The sequence below is a fragment of the Zootoca vivipara genome, chromosome 3, assembly GCF_963506605.1.
Source record: "Zootoca vivipara chromosome 3, rZooViv1.1, whole genome shotgun sequence".
Taxonomy (NCBI): Eukaryota; Metazoa; Chordata; class Lepidosauria; order Squamata; family Lacertidae; genus Zootoca; species Zootoca vivipara.
The window spans coordinates 30,068,057-30,082,827 of record NC_083278.1 but is presented as its reverse complement, the minus strand read 5'-3'; the positions used below and the strand labels follow the sequence as shown (position 1 = coordinate 30,082,827).

The 14,771-nt window shown below is 42.7% G+C and overlaps 1 protein-coding gene across 1 annotated transcript; it reads left to right on the top strand.

Moving 5' to 3' along the window:
- The first annotated feature begins 365 nt into the window (after positions 1-365).
- Positions 366-13,764, top strand: LOC118082368 (glutathione S-transferase 3). The gene is made up of 7 exons (XM_035109806.2): positions 366-430; positions 5,916-6,022; positions 7,579-7,630; positions 8,792-8,924; positions 10,127-10,268; positions 10,472-10,603; positions 12,065-13,764. The coding sequence occupies exons 2-7, from the start codon at positions 5,936-5,938 to the stop codon at positions 12,209-12,211; spliced, it is 693 nt and encodes a 230-aa protein (XP_034965697.2). The 5' UTR covers positions 366-430; positions 5,916-5,935; the 3' UTR covers positions 12,212-13,764.
- The last annotated feature ends 1,007 nt before the right edge of the window (positions 13,765-14,771 follow it).

Genomic DNA, 14,771 nt, shown 5'->3' with positions numbered 1-14,771 from the left:
GATCAGCCGAATCAACCCTGGCGATCAATGGGGTGACAGATGTCGCAGCCAGATCGCCCTCACATCCAGAGAAGAAGGAGTCCTAATATCTATATATACCTCTCAGAAGACTGTTGCTCTCAAGTCATAGTGACTCTAGTCAGTGTGTCTCGCTATGCAAAAGTGAAATTCTTGCTCGATCGCTGAACAGAAAGAGAACATAAAAGAGCGTTCCGTAAAATCGGGTTGGCTTTACTTATTATATGATTATATTGGCCCCAAACCTCCTTCCCAGATCGCACTGAGCGACATGCAAATTAAATATCTTGCTACTGGCTGGGCCCTCTCGGCTTGTCCACGCCCTCTTGCCTGCCGTGCACAAAACGGCGAGGGAGGCGTTGCCTGCTCCTGGACTTGCGGGCGCCTTCAGCATTTGCAGCTATCACCGAAGGTAGGGTTCCTTGTTCTCAGTTGCCGCAACCATGCACGTGCGCAGGCGTGCATCGTGTGATGCTGCAAGGGGGGTTGGCACGGGACGAGAGGCGCAAAAAAATTTCCCGGTGTATGATCGTGATGGAGAGTGGTTAGCAGCAGTAGCCTGTTGTGTATCCATTCATCGGGTTGCCTTTGCCTTTGAAAGGCACCGTGAACAGAGGGATGGGAGCTAAGCTGCAGTTTGCCCCAGCGCTGCTTTTGGAACGTGCAGAGCCATTCCGGGCAGGGCGGGTCCGGGTGGGAATTGGGCGTTCGAAGTTCGAAGACTTTGATGTGCGCAGATCAAAGTGCTCCGCTCCGCTGGAAGTGGGTTGCTAACATGGGTTGGTGGACTTCGCGATCCAGCGCTTAAGCAGCAGCCCCAAGTCAGAGTGGCAGTGAGTGCCCTTTTATTTCCCTCCTGCTTTCAGCTTACCCATATGAGCGGGAGAATCTGTAGAAGATCCACAGGGCTTCTCACCTGTATGCAGCGGCGCCTGCGACGGGGGTAGCCAATGTGTCGCCCTCCAGGTGTCGCTGGACTACAAGGAAAGGTTTATTAGACTAAAAACCCATATTTGTGTTACATTTGTAAAATAAATAAATAAATGTGCAGCCTGCTTTGAGGGGCGCATTCATGGCGCCCTGCAAACCAAGCACAGAGTGGGGATGGCATGCCTGTTGCATCATTCTCAAGCTGCCCTCCAGCTAGAGGGCGCGTGAGAAGGGCGCAACAGGGCAGGCCGCAAAGCTGGGCTTGCAGGGTGCCATGAGGAATGTGCCTTTCAAAAAAAAACAACTGTGCCCAGGGCAAGATCTGGGCACAAGATTCCTGCATTTGCCAGGGGTTGAACTAGATGACCTTCATGGTCCCTTCCAATTCTACAATTTGATGATTCGATTATTCCTGTAGGGACGACACAATTCCCTCTAGTTCAACAGATTTCCCCAACCCTCCATACTTCAATCAATAATTGCCTTCCAGGGTTTTCTACATGGTGGAAATGAGCTGTTTTTCCTACAACCCATCTGCTCTGGGTGACATCTCCCATGGATGCTGAAAAGCATGGGAGACGAAATGGAGCTTTGAGGCACCCCCAAGAACCAAGGGCCAAGGGGTAGATCAAAAGTCCCCTGGAACAGGAGAGAGCCCTTTTAGAAAAACTAGAGTTGTTTGAGGACAAAACAAGAGACAAATTATCTTTGATGTTATTGTGTATATAGAAAATGCTACACACCATCTAACTCTTCCTCCAGCATTTGAATGGCTCAAGTAGGTTCAATGAATTGGAGTGCTGGCAGCATATCTGTGTCCTTTCTTTATCGTCCCTTCTTTCTGATGCTAGATCCCCATCTGTAACATACTATTGGTGCCCTATCTTCTGTTTGTTGGTGTTTCTAGCATTCTGACATTTATCTCTTCCTTAACATTTCACTCGGAGTGTAAGTTGACTTGACTGTATTGTGTATTGTTTTGGATGTCCTTTGTATCTACTAAGGCACTACTTTTTAGAACTGCCCCCTCCCCTGAACAAAGGATTGGCACCACCGTAACACCAGCCCTCCAAGTCCCATCTCAGGGACAGTCCATAATAATACCACGGTCAGTAGTATTGAAAGCTGCTGAGAAGTCCAGGAGAATGAAAAGGGAGAACTCTGCCTCCCAAATTGCACTTCCCAGCATCAGTCATCTGCTAGAATGACTTAACACCAAAAGAATTAATAAAAAACAATAAATCACTGCTTATCAGTTTGTTTCTCCTTGTCCTTTCTGACAACCATGATGCCAAACTAATGATATTCAGGGAGCAGTAAATATTGCCAAATGTGGGGGCTTAGTTAACCTTCAAACACTTGTTTCTATTGTTGGCTTTCAAAACCATGTTTTTCTTGTGAAAGCCCACTTGAGATCTTTATATTTGAAGAACAATCTGTTCCAGGACCTTTGCTTTTATGCACCTACAAGGTGGGCGAGTTCAGTTTGTTCAGTCTGACCCTTCTAAAAAACACACCAGAATTTGAACTGAGAACGGGGAGATAAGAGTACAACCAGTGGTATTGATTTTATGTCCCATATTTGTTGGCATGATGTCTAAGATATATAGGAAAGGGTAATATTTGTTCACTAGTACTTTTTCCAAAACTGGTATAATATGGGTATAGTGGGTTGGTTTGTTTTGTTTCATCACTGGATACTTTATTAGCAATCATCTTCATTTCAGTGTTTCATTCTTCCCTCCTTGTCGCCCTTTCTTCCAACCTTTCTGTGAAAGTTGTTCTCTCCAATTAACACTTATTTTTTCCCCTAATTCATCTGTGTCACTGAACATTTATTCCTTAACGGTCAGATGAAAGTGGCAAGACATTAGCTCCATGCCTGTGCACAAGTGCAAGGTTTTTCTACACAAAAATGGTCAGTGTGGGAGAATCCTTATATGTAGCTTGGTGGGAGGGGGGAAATTTAACCCTTTGCCTGATCAGATGCCCCGTGTCATCAGGTGGCATAGGAGACAAACCTTCAATCGAAGCAAATGTGAGGTTCCCCCCCCTTCCCTATTCACATTTCTGGTGTGTGGCATTCAGACAGGGACCCTAGTGTCAAATGGTTAAAGCCCACTAACACTCTACCATGGTCCTGATCCAGATTCGGTGGGTCTGCACTGGCAATTTGTGTAAGTAATAAACTGCACTTAAGAGAAACAAAATAAAAAATTCCTTCCAGTAGCACCTTAGGGACCAACTAAGTTTGTCATTGGTATGCACACTTCTTCAGATACTTAAGAGCACACACCTAGTTAATGTATCATCTAGTATGGCCCTAAGTCACAACCAGCATTCCAGGTGGTATGATCCTGAAACCCCATAGGAGCAGCCCTGGTGGATCCTACTCAATGCCCATCTAGCCCAGCATCCTCTTTCTGACAGTGGCCAATCAGAAGCCTCCAGGAATCCCACAAGGCAATAATCACATTCTGTTCTTGCCCCTTGGCAACTGATGTTTGGAGAAGTACTGGCATGCAACATGGCAGTTCTTTACCTTCCAGGGCTAATAACTGGTTAATAGACCTATTCCTATTATTTGTTTGTTACAAGGCAGTGTATGTGGTCATCCCTCCACATTATAGCCTCACAACAACCCTTGAAGGTGGAGAGGGAGTGGCCTATCCAAGGTAGTGGGAGATTTAACTCTAGGTCTCTCTGATCCTAGTCCAGCCCTAGCTCTAACCCCGTATAAAGCTGTGTAGGCAAGACTTTTTTTTGTCTGACTTGAATCTGCAAGAATTAATTCCACCTGCTTCATGTCATATATAACTTTTGCATGAAGAACTCCATCTTATTCTGAAGCACACCAGTTGTCTAAGTAGGAGGATCCTGTACAGATCATGCTTTGATTTTCTGGTACAAGGTGTGCTTTTTGTGCATAAGGAAAGGGTTGATACATACGGTATTGTCCATCTCTGGTTCACTCTGCCCTTTGCTGCCCATCTGCCTCTGTTTCCAGTTCCCTCCTCCTCCTCATTTGTCATCATACTGTAGCTTGCAGTGCCACCTGAACTGCGGCATGACAACATCCTTAGAGTATTATTATATGTCCTTTCTCTTCCTTGTTTGGACTGATACATCTTTTCCTTCTCACACCCCTCTTTTGGACCTCAGAATAAGGTGTTACTTTTGAATTATCCTCTGAGAGAAGAAAGGAGCAAACATGACTGCCTTCTCCTCCTCTAGACTAGTTACACTAGAAACCTTTTCTATCCAAGGTGTTTATTTCCTACAATAAACAACTTTATTATTTTCTTACCTACATTCATCTGTGTTGTGTCTGTGTGATTGCAGCAGTCAGGTGTACTCTTTAATGCAAATGCAGTAGTATCAATAGTACTACTACTACTAGTTTTTTATTATTACTACTACTACTAGTAATTTTTTATTTTTTATTTTATTTACTAGTAGTAGTAGTGGTAGTAATACTCTGCATCATAAGGGGCTTCAATGGGTTATTGTTCCAGCTACCCCACTACAAATAGCTGTTGTTTCATTTTCCTGTTCTAACGGTGCTGTGATGTGAAGGACTTGCTCTTATTACAGGTTTTCTCGATTCACCATCTTCATGTTAGAAGTGGGATCTGAAATAAATTCTCCAGTGATCAGTATGAGCCTATAAAATTGAATACGGTGGTACCTTGGTTTACAAACTTAATCTGTTCCGGAAGTCTGTTCTTAAACCGAAAGGCGCGCTTTCCCTAGTGAGGCCTCCCACCGCCAGTGCCCTTCCACCGTTCGGCTTCCGTTCTTAGACTGAGGTAAAGTTCGCAAACCAGGGCACTACTTCCAGTTTTGTGGAGTTCATAAACTGAATCATTTGTAAACAGGACTGTTCTTAAACCGATGTACCACTGTAGATTGAATTTACAGACGGCAGTTGGCTAGCCTTCACCCACATTCTTGGATCCTCAATGAGCAGCTGAAATCTGAGTGGTTTTGTTTCCTTTCTGTCTTTTTATTTATGTCTCTTAGCCTAATATGTAGCTGTTCTCTCCAATGATGCAGCTGTCTTCCACAGCCATTGCTTCCCCCCCTCCTTATTAAGGGACGCAGCAACATTGAGAACTGTGGGCTATTGTTTATGTGCCAGCACATAATTTCCCCAGGATGCTTTCTGCTGAAGACTAGAGAAAGTAACAGACTGGATGCTTTTCCTACTTCCAAAAATGCAACTGGTTTGACTTGAATGGATTGCAAATTGTGCCCTCTTCTTGCCTCGTGGGTTGCAGAATAGAATAGCTTTCTTTTTGAGTTCTTCTAGTAATCTGTGCAGGCCTGATATCTGTTTCCTTTCCTTTATTTCTTTTAAAATAAAGTTTCATTAAAGTTTTTCACAATACAATAGAAGACAAGCTAATCTACACAAAGAATAATAAAAGGGGACAAAATAAGAGAAACGAAAATAGATAGAAGAATACTAGACCTTTTCACACAAGTGTATCTTAATTTTTGTCCCCTACTACGGTAGTGTGGGGAGGTAACCTGGTCATTGGACTGACATACGTAATATTTGTTCCAGTTGGTACCATTGGAAAGGGATTTTATTAAGGAGGGCGGTGGGGTGCCCTGCCCACCTTCTGCCTTGCCAGTGCAAGTCCAGAAAAGCTCTGAATTTGGTGGTCCATCCACCCAAAAAACTGTTTGGGCAGTTTTTATTAACATGCCAGGGAATCGAGTGGAAAGTACTTTGCATGTTGGCAATGTATCAATAAGCAAACCATAACAAAAAAATTCTCCTGCATTTGCCGAACGATGGCCTTTTGTACTATATCTCAATGTGCCAAGAGACCATTATGACCTCTCGGTAGTGCTTAATTGTTAGTTTCAGATCTGTATTTGGTGAAATGTTTTTGCTCAAGCAAGTTTGCTGTGCGCCAAGAATGATGCCTTTGTGTTTCTTTTCTTGTTTTCATCAGGCAATCAAGAAGCTGAAATCATGTCTGGAAAGCCCAGACTGTACTACTTCGATGGAAGAGGCAAGATGGAGTCAATACGATGGCTGTTAGCAGCAGCGGGGGTGGAGGTCTGTGTTTCCTTGTCTGCCAGCTTCTGTACAGAGATGTTATCATGGTACATCTTCTGTACAGAGATGTTATCATGTTATTATGGGATACGCCATGTACAATGTGGGATGCAGTTAATGGGGCACGTTACATACTGTAGCCAAAAGAGATGAGAATCAGTGGGATAGTCCTATTTCTTACAGCATGAACAGATTTTGTTTCTTGATGTGTTGGAACTTTGAAGCAACTTTTTTTTTTTTGCATACCTTGATGGAAAATATGATAAAGCCATCAAGCCAGATAAAGTTGTCCTGGGGTTGGATAAGCCATCCTTTGGCCTTGGGAAGGTCCCCCCTTCCATTTCTTTTTTGATATCCCATTGCACAGCATACAGAATTGTTGAGAATGAATGCATATGCAACCTGCTGCACTTAAATTATTTTCATTATTTACTTATTTTGCAACTGCACATTCTGAAGCCACACAGGCATTTATTTAGCTTTGGTATGTCAGTACTGCAGAGAGCAAATATAGAAAAACGTTCTGCTGTACTGTATGTCCAAATTGTTGGCAAAAGTCATGAGAACTAGAAACATGACTTTAAAAATCTGGAGTGGTATCAAACAAAGTGCTTCCTTTAGTCTCAGGACTTCTCACTGCAGAATGGGGCGTCTTCTCCGTAGCCTCTCGCCAGTTGCCCCCTTAATCTGTTATGGAGGTTCCTCCAACCTTCTGGAGCAGATTTGGGGGGAGTGTGGGGTGAAAGGAGAGGAAGGGGAAGTTTCGCAGTGAAAGTGGAAATCTTTGCATTAGCAGAAGCACTTAGTTGGAGTCTGCCTCAGATTCCTCAGAATTCTATTGGAAACTTATGGACCACCCAAAAGAAACAGGGAGGATTTGATGTTTTATGAAAAAGTTTTAATTCTGGTTTTTACTTTTTTTTTTATTACAAGCTGCTTTGATGACCCTGTTAGGCCAGGATATATATATTTAAAAATCAAGTAAGTAGTACTTTCTTAGATGTGCCAACATAACATGAAGAAAGGTTGCTTTTTGTCTTAGAGTGCTCCTATTTTACTCAACTTTTACCCAGCACGAATCACTAATCCAAAACAGTTTATCAGAAATCCTCAACTGCAGTACAAGGGGAGAGGAATTAAAAATATGATTTCAAGGCACTTAAACTTGAGCAACTGGACATGTATTTTTTCTGTGTATCTGCTTGTGGTTTTTCCTTTTTTTTTTCCTTTCATCCTCATGCTATTGCATTGTGTGATTCAGTTGAAATCCACTCGGTACCACAGTGATGTAGGAGGAAAGGAAAATCTTATCGGAAGTGAAGAAAGCAGCTGTTTCTTGCATTTCACTGGTTTTGGAAACCTGATTCAGTGCTGGAAATGCCCACATTTTGATAAGAAATGGTTTGGTTAAGTTATGAAAGGCTCATTGCTTAGTTGTGACTTTTCAGAAGCAACAAACTCAAGGAGGATGCTTGTCTTTGGATGATGTTTAATGATGAGTGTGCTTCTCAAGCCCTGCAGCAATTCATGACACTTCTTTTCCCCCCATCTGGTAGTTTGAAGAGGAATTTCTGGAGACCAGAGAGCAATACGAGAAGCTGCTTCAAGGTAATTTGGTGATTTTGAAAATATTTGGCCAGGCAAGTCAAACAAAGTACCATACTTTTCCATGTATAAGGCTAGGGTTTTTTTTTTTACTTTAAAATTACTGTATTTTCCTGCGTATGAGACTACTTTTTAACCCAGGAAAATCTTCTCCAAAGTTGGGGGTCGTCTTATACACCAGGTCATCTTATACGCAGCCGCAGAAGTGATTTCTGGCGCTGCGGACATTTTGGAAATGGGCAGTGCGGTGCTGGAAATCGTTTCTGTGCATGTCCGGACACGATTTTCGGCTTCCGGACATGCGCATAAGCGATTTCTGGCGCTGCAGACATTTTGGATATGGGCAGCACGGGCATGTCCGGCCCACGGACGATCGTAGGAAGAGGGGTAGTCTTATACGGCGAGTATATCCCAAACTCTATATTTTAACTGGAAGAGTTGGGGGTCGTCTTATACGCCTGTGGGTCGACTTTTACAAGATTTTCTTTTCTTTAATTTTCCAATTTTCTTAAATTGGAGTCCCTAATTTTCTTAAATTGGAGTCCCTAAAAATAGGGGGTATCTTATACATGGGGGCATCTTATACACAGAAAAATACAGTATCTTCTTGGGTAAGGAGCAAAGGGAAGGCAAAGACTTTTGAGTGCCAGAGAAGAATTGTACTCATTTCAAGTAAGCAACACAGTCTAGTGGCAGAAGGGAGAGATGTTGATTTTAATTGATCTCCTCATTCCCCAGCACCACCTCCTTTGCTATTCAGGAAAGTTCAGTATTGGAAGTTATGAATGCATACCTAGCTACAGAGGACACTGCCCCCATTTTCTTAATTTAGAATCCCCCCAAATAGGTTTCATGTTATACACGGGGGCGTGTTAGACACTGAAAAATACAGTACGGTTCTCTTGAAACCTGTTCTAATGGTCACTGTTTCCATGACTTGAAAACAATGTTGCTAGCTGACTGCAAGCTTGCAAGATAGTTTTGTGTGTGTTGTTTGGCCAGTGTACAATAATAGTCTCCACGTTGCTGTAGCCAACCATTTCCTCATTTGGTCTCTGCAGTCCTTCTGAGCACCAGTACAATGCTGTGGGATTTTACTGACTTTCATTTCTAGAAGGAACATTTTGACCTTTCACTGTTTTTTTTCCTTTATCCTCTCAAAAGATGGATTCCTCCTCTTTCAGCAAGTGCCCTTTGTGGAAATGGATGGGATGAAGATGGTTCAGACGCGAGCTATCCTCAGCTACATCGCAGCAAAGCACAACCTCTACGGGAAGGACCTGAAGGAGAGAGCACTGTACAGTACCAAAAACATTTAGCTACCTTTAAGTTATACTTTGGGTCCTGTATTTCACTCTTGTTTCTGGCTTCTGAGACCTACTCCATCCTGGGGCCGTTCAGATAGGGTGGACTACAAATCCCATCAGCCCCTGCTCAGAGCTGCCTGTGAAGAGGGATTGACAGTTAAACCAACTCTGAGAATTGTAGCTCTATGAGGGCAATAGGCAGAGGGCCTTTTTGGTGGTGGTGCCTGCCCTGTGGAACACCCTCCTATCAGATGTCAAGGAAATAAACAACTATCAGACTTTGATGTTTTATTCCATTTTTAATCTGTAGGAAGCTGCCCAGAGTGGCTGGGGAAACCCAGCCAGATAGGCAGGGTATAATGAATTATTATTATTATTATTATTATTATTATTATTATTATTTTAAAAAATCTCTTAACAACTCTCTGGACCCTTACCAAACTACAGCTTCCAGAATTCTTTTTTTGAGGGGAGAGAGCCATGACTGTTTAAAGTGGCATTGCAGGGTTTTAAATGTATGGTAGAAATGTGGCCTGAGTCAAAGGGCTTGTCTACCACAATTCCACTTAACCCGCCACTTTCCCCCAGGGAATCCCACTCTTTACTGCTGAATCGGAGCAAACATCAGTCATATTCTCCATGGAAAAGAGTGATTGAAAAGCAGGTTTTTCTAGGGAAAGTGGAGGGGCAAACTTTTACCTGTGCTTTCTAAGCAAGGGAAAAGTGGAAAAGTTGTTGGTGATGGATGATTTCATTAGCTAGCCTTCATGAAAAGCAAATGATGGGATGGAAAACAATCATAGCATTTCCATGTGGACTAGGACTGGGCACTTTCTCCCTCAGTCACCTGCAGACCCAATTGTCCTCTCATTCTGACCATTTACAAAGTGGTGCCTTCCAGATATTTTGGGGGAACAACTCCTATCATCCCTGGCCTTGGGCTGTCTTAGTTGAGAGTTGGAGCCCAGCACATCTGGAGGGCACCATGTTGCCACATCCCTGGGTTGCAACAACACGGAGAAAACCCTCCCATCACCAAGCAGCTGGAATTGCAATGTCTTGTCTGCCTCGACACAGAGTAGTTGGCGGCCTCTTTTCTGCACAGCAGGAAAGAGCTGAAATTCTGTTTTGTGTGTGCATGTCGTAAACAAGATGGGCACCTTAACAGATGTGTGAATATATGTCTCTTTAGAATTGACATGTATGCAGAAGGAACAACGGACCTAATGGTCTTGATTATGATGACCCCTTTCATATCCCCTGAGGACAAGGAGAAGCAACTGGCTACAATCCTCAAAAAAGCAACACAAAGATATTTCCCTGTTTATGAAAAGGTGCGTTTCAGTAACCTGCTGTTATAAGACAGGCTTGTGATCTGGGCTGCTTCTCAAATTTAATGTGTAAAATGTAACACGGGAAGAACAAATATGTGGTGTGTGGTTTTTTTAAAAAAAGGACACGTCTAGTGATGAGAAAGATGCTTATGTGTGCTTGGGAAGTTGTTCTTAGGCGTTGGGCTAACATTGGTGTATTGCAGGTGCTGAAGGAACATGGAGAAGATTTCCTTGTTGGCAACCAGTTCAGCTGGGCAGACGTCCAGCTGCTTGAAGCTATTCTGATGGTGGAGGAAAAATCCTCCAGTGTTTTGGCCGACTTCCCTCACTTGCAGGTACGGCAAACAAACACAATATGAGTGGTGTTAGAAACTCAGGTCTATAACCTTGGCACCAAATGCCTCCTTATACCAAGGTTGCAGTTGCCAAAAAGGAATGTCTAAAGTCTTATTTTTCGAACGATGGACTGACTGTGTTTGGTTTTCAGCTAAGCATCTGGCTAGCTCAGATGACAACCCTGACCTCGGTGAAGAGCTTTGAGAACTTAAAGAAGAAAAATCACTTGATTCAGGACAGCCCACACATATATTGGCCGATTTTGACTTCTTTTTCTTAATGGTGACACAGGCCATTCATAATGTAGGGATATTCTTCACAACTGTGAGCAGGGCAGTGGGGTGGGGTAAGTTCACTGCTCCTGCTCAGAAAAAGTGTCTTGATTCATGAGATTCATTCCGATTGTGCAGATAAAATATAACTGACAGAATTCTACAGGAAGGGATATTAGTGTGTGAAAACAATCGAGATCCAATGATCCCCAGATGGTGGAAATGTCAAGCACCATCCTGGCACTTGGTTGCAAGTGGTTGAAAACCAGGTGCAAAATGCGCCTGGCTCCTGGCTAATTTCAAACACTGAATATGAGTTATGTTGTTTCTTCCTTTTAAAAAAGAATTCCTTTCTCATCTGTTCCAGACCTGAAAGCAGATGGGTTTCTGTAGAAACCCCTTCTAGAAAACTAAGTTAGACCTTAGGGTAATGTGATGATGATGATGCTTACTAGCTCTGCGTGATGAGTGGCTTAATGTTGCCTCCCATTACAGAATTCTGAATTGGCAAAAATGCTTAGATGCCCATACTACCTGAAGCCACCCTCCTTAATTCAAACCAGAGTGAACATGGGAAGCATGTGCATGTTAAAAATTCACTCTAGATCAGTGTGTTCCCAAACTTGGGTTTCCAGCTGTTTTTGGACTACAACTCCCATTATCCGTAGCTGGCAGGACCAGTGGTCAGGGATGGTTGGAATTGTTGTCCCCAAACAGCCGGAGATCCAAGTTTGGGAAACCCTGCTCTAGATCATGGGTTGGGGGAGATGTGGCCTTGCAGATGATTCCACCTCCCATCTGCCTCAGCCAGCACAAGGATGATGGAAGTTGTAGTCCAGTTACACCTGCAGCTCTAAAAGTTTTTAGCCTATGCTCTAGAACAGGCATCCTCAACCTTCGTCCCTCGAGATGTTTTGGACTACAATTCCATCATCCCTGACCACTGGTCCTGTTAGCTAGGGATCATGGGAGTTGTAGTCCCAAAACATCTGGAGGGCCGCAGGTTGGGGATGCCTGCTCTAGAGATTGATTGGCTTGTTGGGCCATCTGTTTTAATAGACTCTACCAAATGGATTGAAGGTGATGGGTGCAGCATGCAAGTTTGTTATTTTAGTGCCATAGTTCAGGTTCTTTGATTCTGAGTCTTCTTGCTCTTGGTTTTTTTCCTTCCTTTCCACTTGTTTGCAGGCTTTTAAAGAAAGGATCAGCAACATCCCCACAATTAAGAAATTTTTGGAGCCAGGAAGCCAGAGGAAACCTGCGCCTGACGAGAGATATGTGGAGACTGTGAGAAGAGTCCTCCAGATGCATCATAATCTGTCTGCAAATCCTTAGGCAGTATTTCTGCTGAGCTCCAGAGAATCACCAGTACTAATACCTAATAACAATAGCTGTCATAAAACTCATGGCATTGTGTTAGAGACTAGACTGCTGTATGACACTCGATAGCTGCTAAACAGGCTTCTCAATGGGGATGTGCATTCATTCTATCCACGTAGAAAAAACAATATGCCCACATCTAAAACACATTTAAATTGCACAATTTCAGCTATATGCTGGCAAGGTGGGAATGTTCTTGTGAGATCTGGCGGGAAGTTGGATTGTCCAGCAGGATCTTGTGAGAGCAGTCCTATCAGTCCCAGAGATGGCACACTGAAATATGAGGTGCCAAGGTCCACCACTGGTCCTGGCTACCTGCAAAGAACCCTGGGAGCTGTAGTTTGTTGAAGGTTCTGAGAGCTGTTAGGAGACCCCTATTCTCCCAACAGAGCTACAACTCCCAGAATTCCTTGGGAAGAGGGATTGGTTTTTACAAAGCACTCTGGGACAGACTAATTACCCCGCTGAACATTTGAGCCAGGCAGGATTTCAAATTCAGAGACATTTTTTAAAGGCAATATCCCCCCCCCCCCCCGGCTCAAAAATAAGCACCTTTGATCTCTTTGAATCCTGGCAGATCTGATGCCTTTGCGGAGTCGTACTATAGCCTGTAAATTCGAAGCCAATTGGCTGCCCCACTTCAGGCTAAAAGGTGGAAGAAGACTGGCTGGTCTTCACTGGAAATTCATGGAAGATTGGTTATCAGACTTAAGGGATCTTTCTCAAGTATCCCTGGCATCTAGCAAAAAGTTAAAAGTTAGATGGCAAAAGACAGGATATGTCTCCTTCTGAACTAAAACCCAACAAACAAATGAATGGATTTTGAATTAACTAAACATGAAAAGCTTCAATAAATAAATCATATAAACACCTTTTAAATTCAGAAAGCAAAACAAAACCAAAATTTCTCATGCACATCCCTACTTCTTGTGATACTTGCTAGTAGTAGCATATGTAGCAAAGGGAGAGTGCCATATACACAGCCTTAATTATAAGCAGATATATTGATCCATCTTCCTACTCTTTTTGGAATGCAACTTTCTTTATTAAATATATTTTGCGTATCCTGTTTCACCGGGTGAAGCAATATTTTAATTCAGCGGGACGGATAAAAGAAGCACTATTAGAAGGGAAGCTCAGACAATCCTTTTCTGCCTACCAGTGTGTTCTGCCAATGGAAGGGGTTTGCTGCAGAGCTGGACAAAATGTCGAAAGAGATTCTGTTTCAGTCTTTCTGCCTTTCATTGCTGGTATTTCTGAGCTCAGACGGCCAAGGTTATGCAAAACGCATGAAGACATTCAAAGTGACACTCATTTGCAAATTCCTGTGAAATCAAAATACACTTAACTTGCTAAGCCTTCAATATATTTTATCTATCTCCTACAACTTTTGCGTTCTGTTATTATACTAAGCTGACATTTGATTTGGCATATTCAGTTTATGTAGTGTTTTCCTTCCTGTTGCTGCTACAATCTGGAATAAACCACCTTCTAATAAACTACCTTGATTCCTGAGTAAAGAAGCATTTGCTTTTCCTTTTTGTGTAAATATTGTGTAGAAGCTGTGCTTCTGGATCAGTGCCGGATTTACGTATAAGCTAAACAAGCTATAGCTTAGGGCCCCACTCTCTTGGGGGCCCCCAAAAAAATTAAAGGGAGAAAAAACTGGATATACATTTCCAAAATATAAAATAAAAAACAAACAAAATAAAACCTACATGTAAATAATGGGCCCCGCCTGCTAGCCTGCTCCCTAAAATATAAGTGGTTGGCTCATTTCTATATACAGTGGTACCTTGGTTCTCAAACTTAATCCGTTCCAATTTCAGTTCAACAATTACTTTGAAAAAATACATATTTTGTTATGTGCAAATGGCTTTAGATACCTAATAGGTTCATAGTTCTAGTTACAGGTAGGCAGCTGTGTTGGTCTGCCATCTAAACAAAATAAAAATAAAATGCAGTAGAAAAATTTCTTCCAGTAGCACCTTAGAGACCAACTAAGTTTGTCATTGGTATGAGCTTTCATGTGCATGCACACTTCTTCAGATATATACACACGAAAGCTCATATCAATGACAAACTTAGTTGGTCTCTAAGGTGCTACTGGAAGGAATTTTTCTATTTTATTTTTATTTTTATTAGGTCCATAAATTACCATGTAGCATATATTCAACACAAAAGCAGCAGCAATTTGTTGTTGACCAAGGACAGCTGGACCCATTACCTTCAGTAGCTTAGGGCCTCATCAAACCTAAATCCGGCCCTGTTGTGGATCCTTTATTGATACTGCAATCTTCTATTTGCCTACCCACACATATGATTGTGGTTGCTGTTGCTGCTTTCTCACTTAATATATTTATTGAAACATAGAATTGTAGAATCCATGAGAAGAATCCTTGGAAAAGACCCTGATTTTGGGAAAGATTGAGGGCACTAGGAGAAGGGGGCGACAGAGGACGAGATGGTTGGACAGTGTTCTCGAAGCTACGAACATGAGTTTGACCAAACTGCG

Coding starts and splice junctions, on each gene's coding strand:
- LOC118082368 (XM_035109806.2), top strand. CDS start 5,936: ATGTCTGGAAAGCCCAGACTGTACTACTTCGATGGAAGAGGCAAGATG. Junction 7,631..8,791: donor ATACGAGAAGCTGCTTCAAG/GTAATTTGGTGA, acceptor TCCTCTCAAAAG/ATGGATTCCTCCTCTTTCAG. Junction 10,269..10,471: donor ATTTCCCTGTTTATGAAAAG/GTGCGTTTCAGT, acceptor GGTGTATTGCAG/GTGCTGAAGGAACATGGAGA.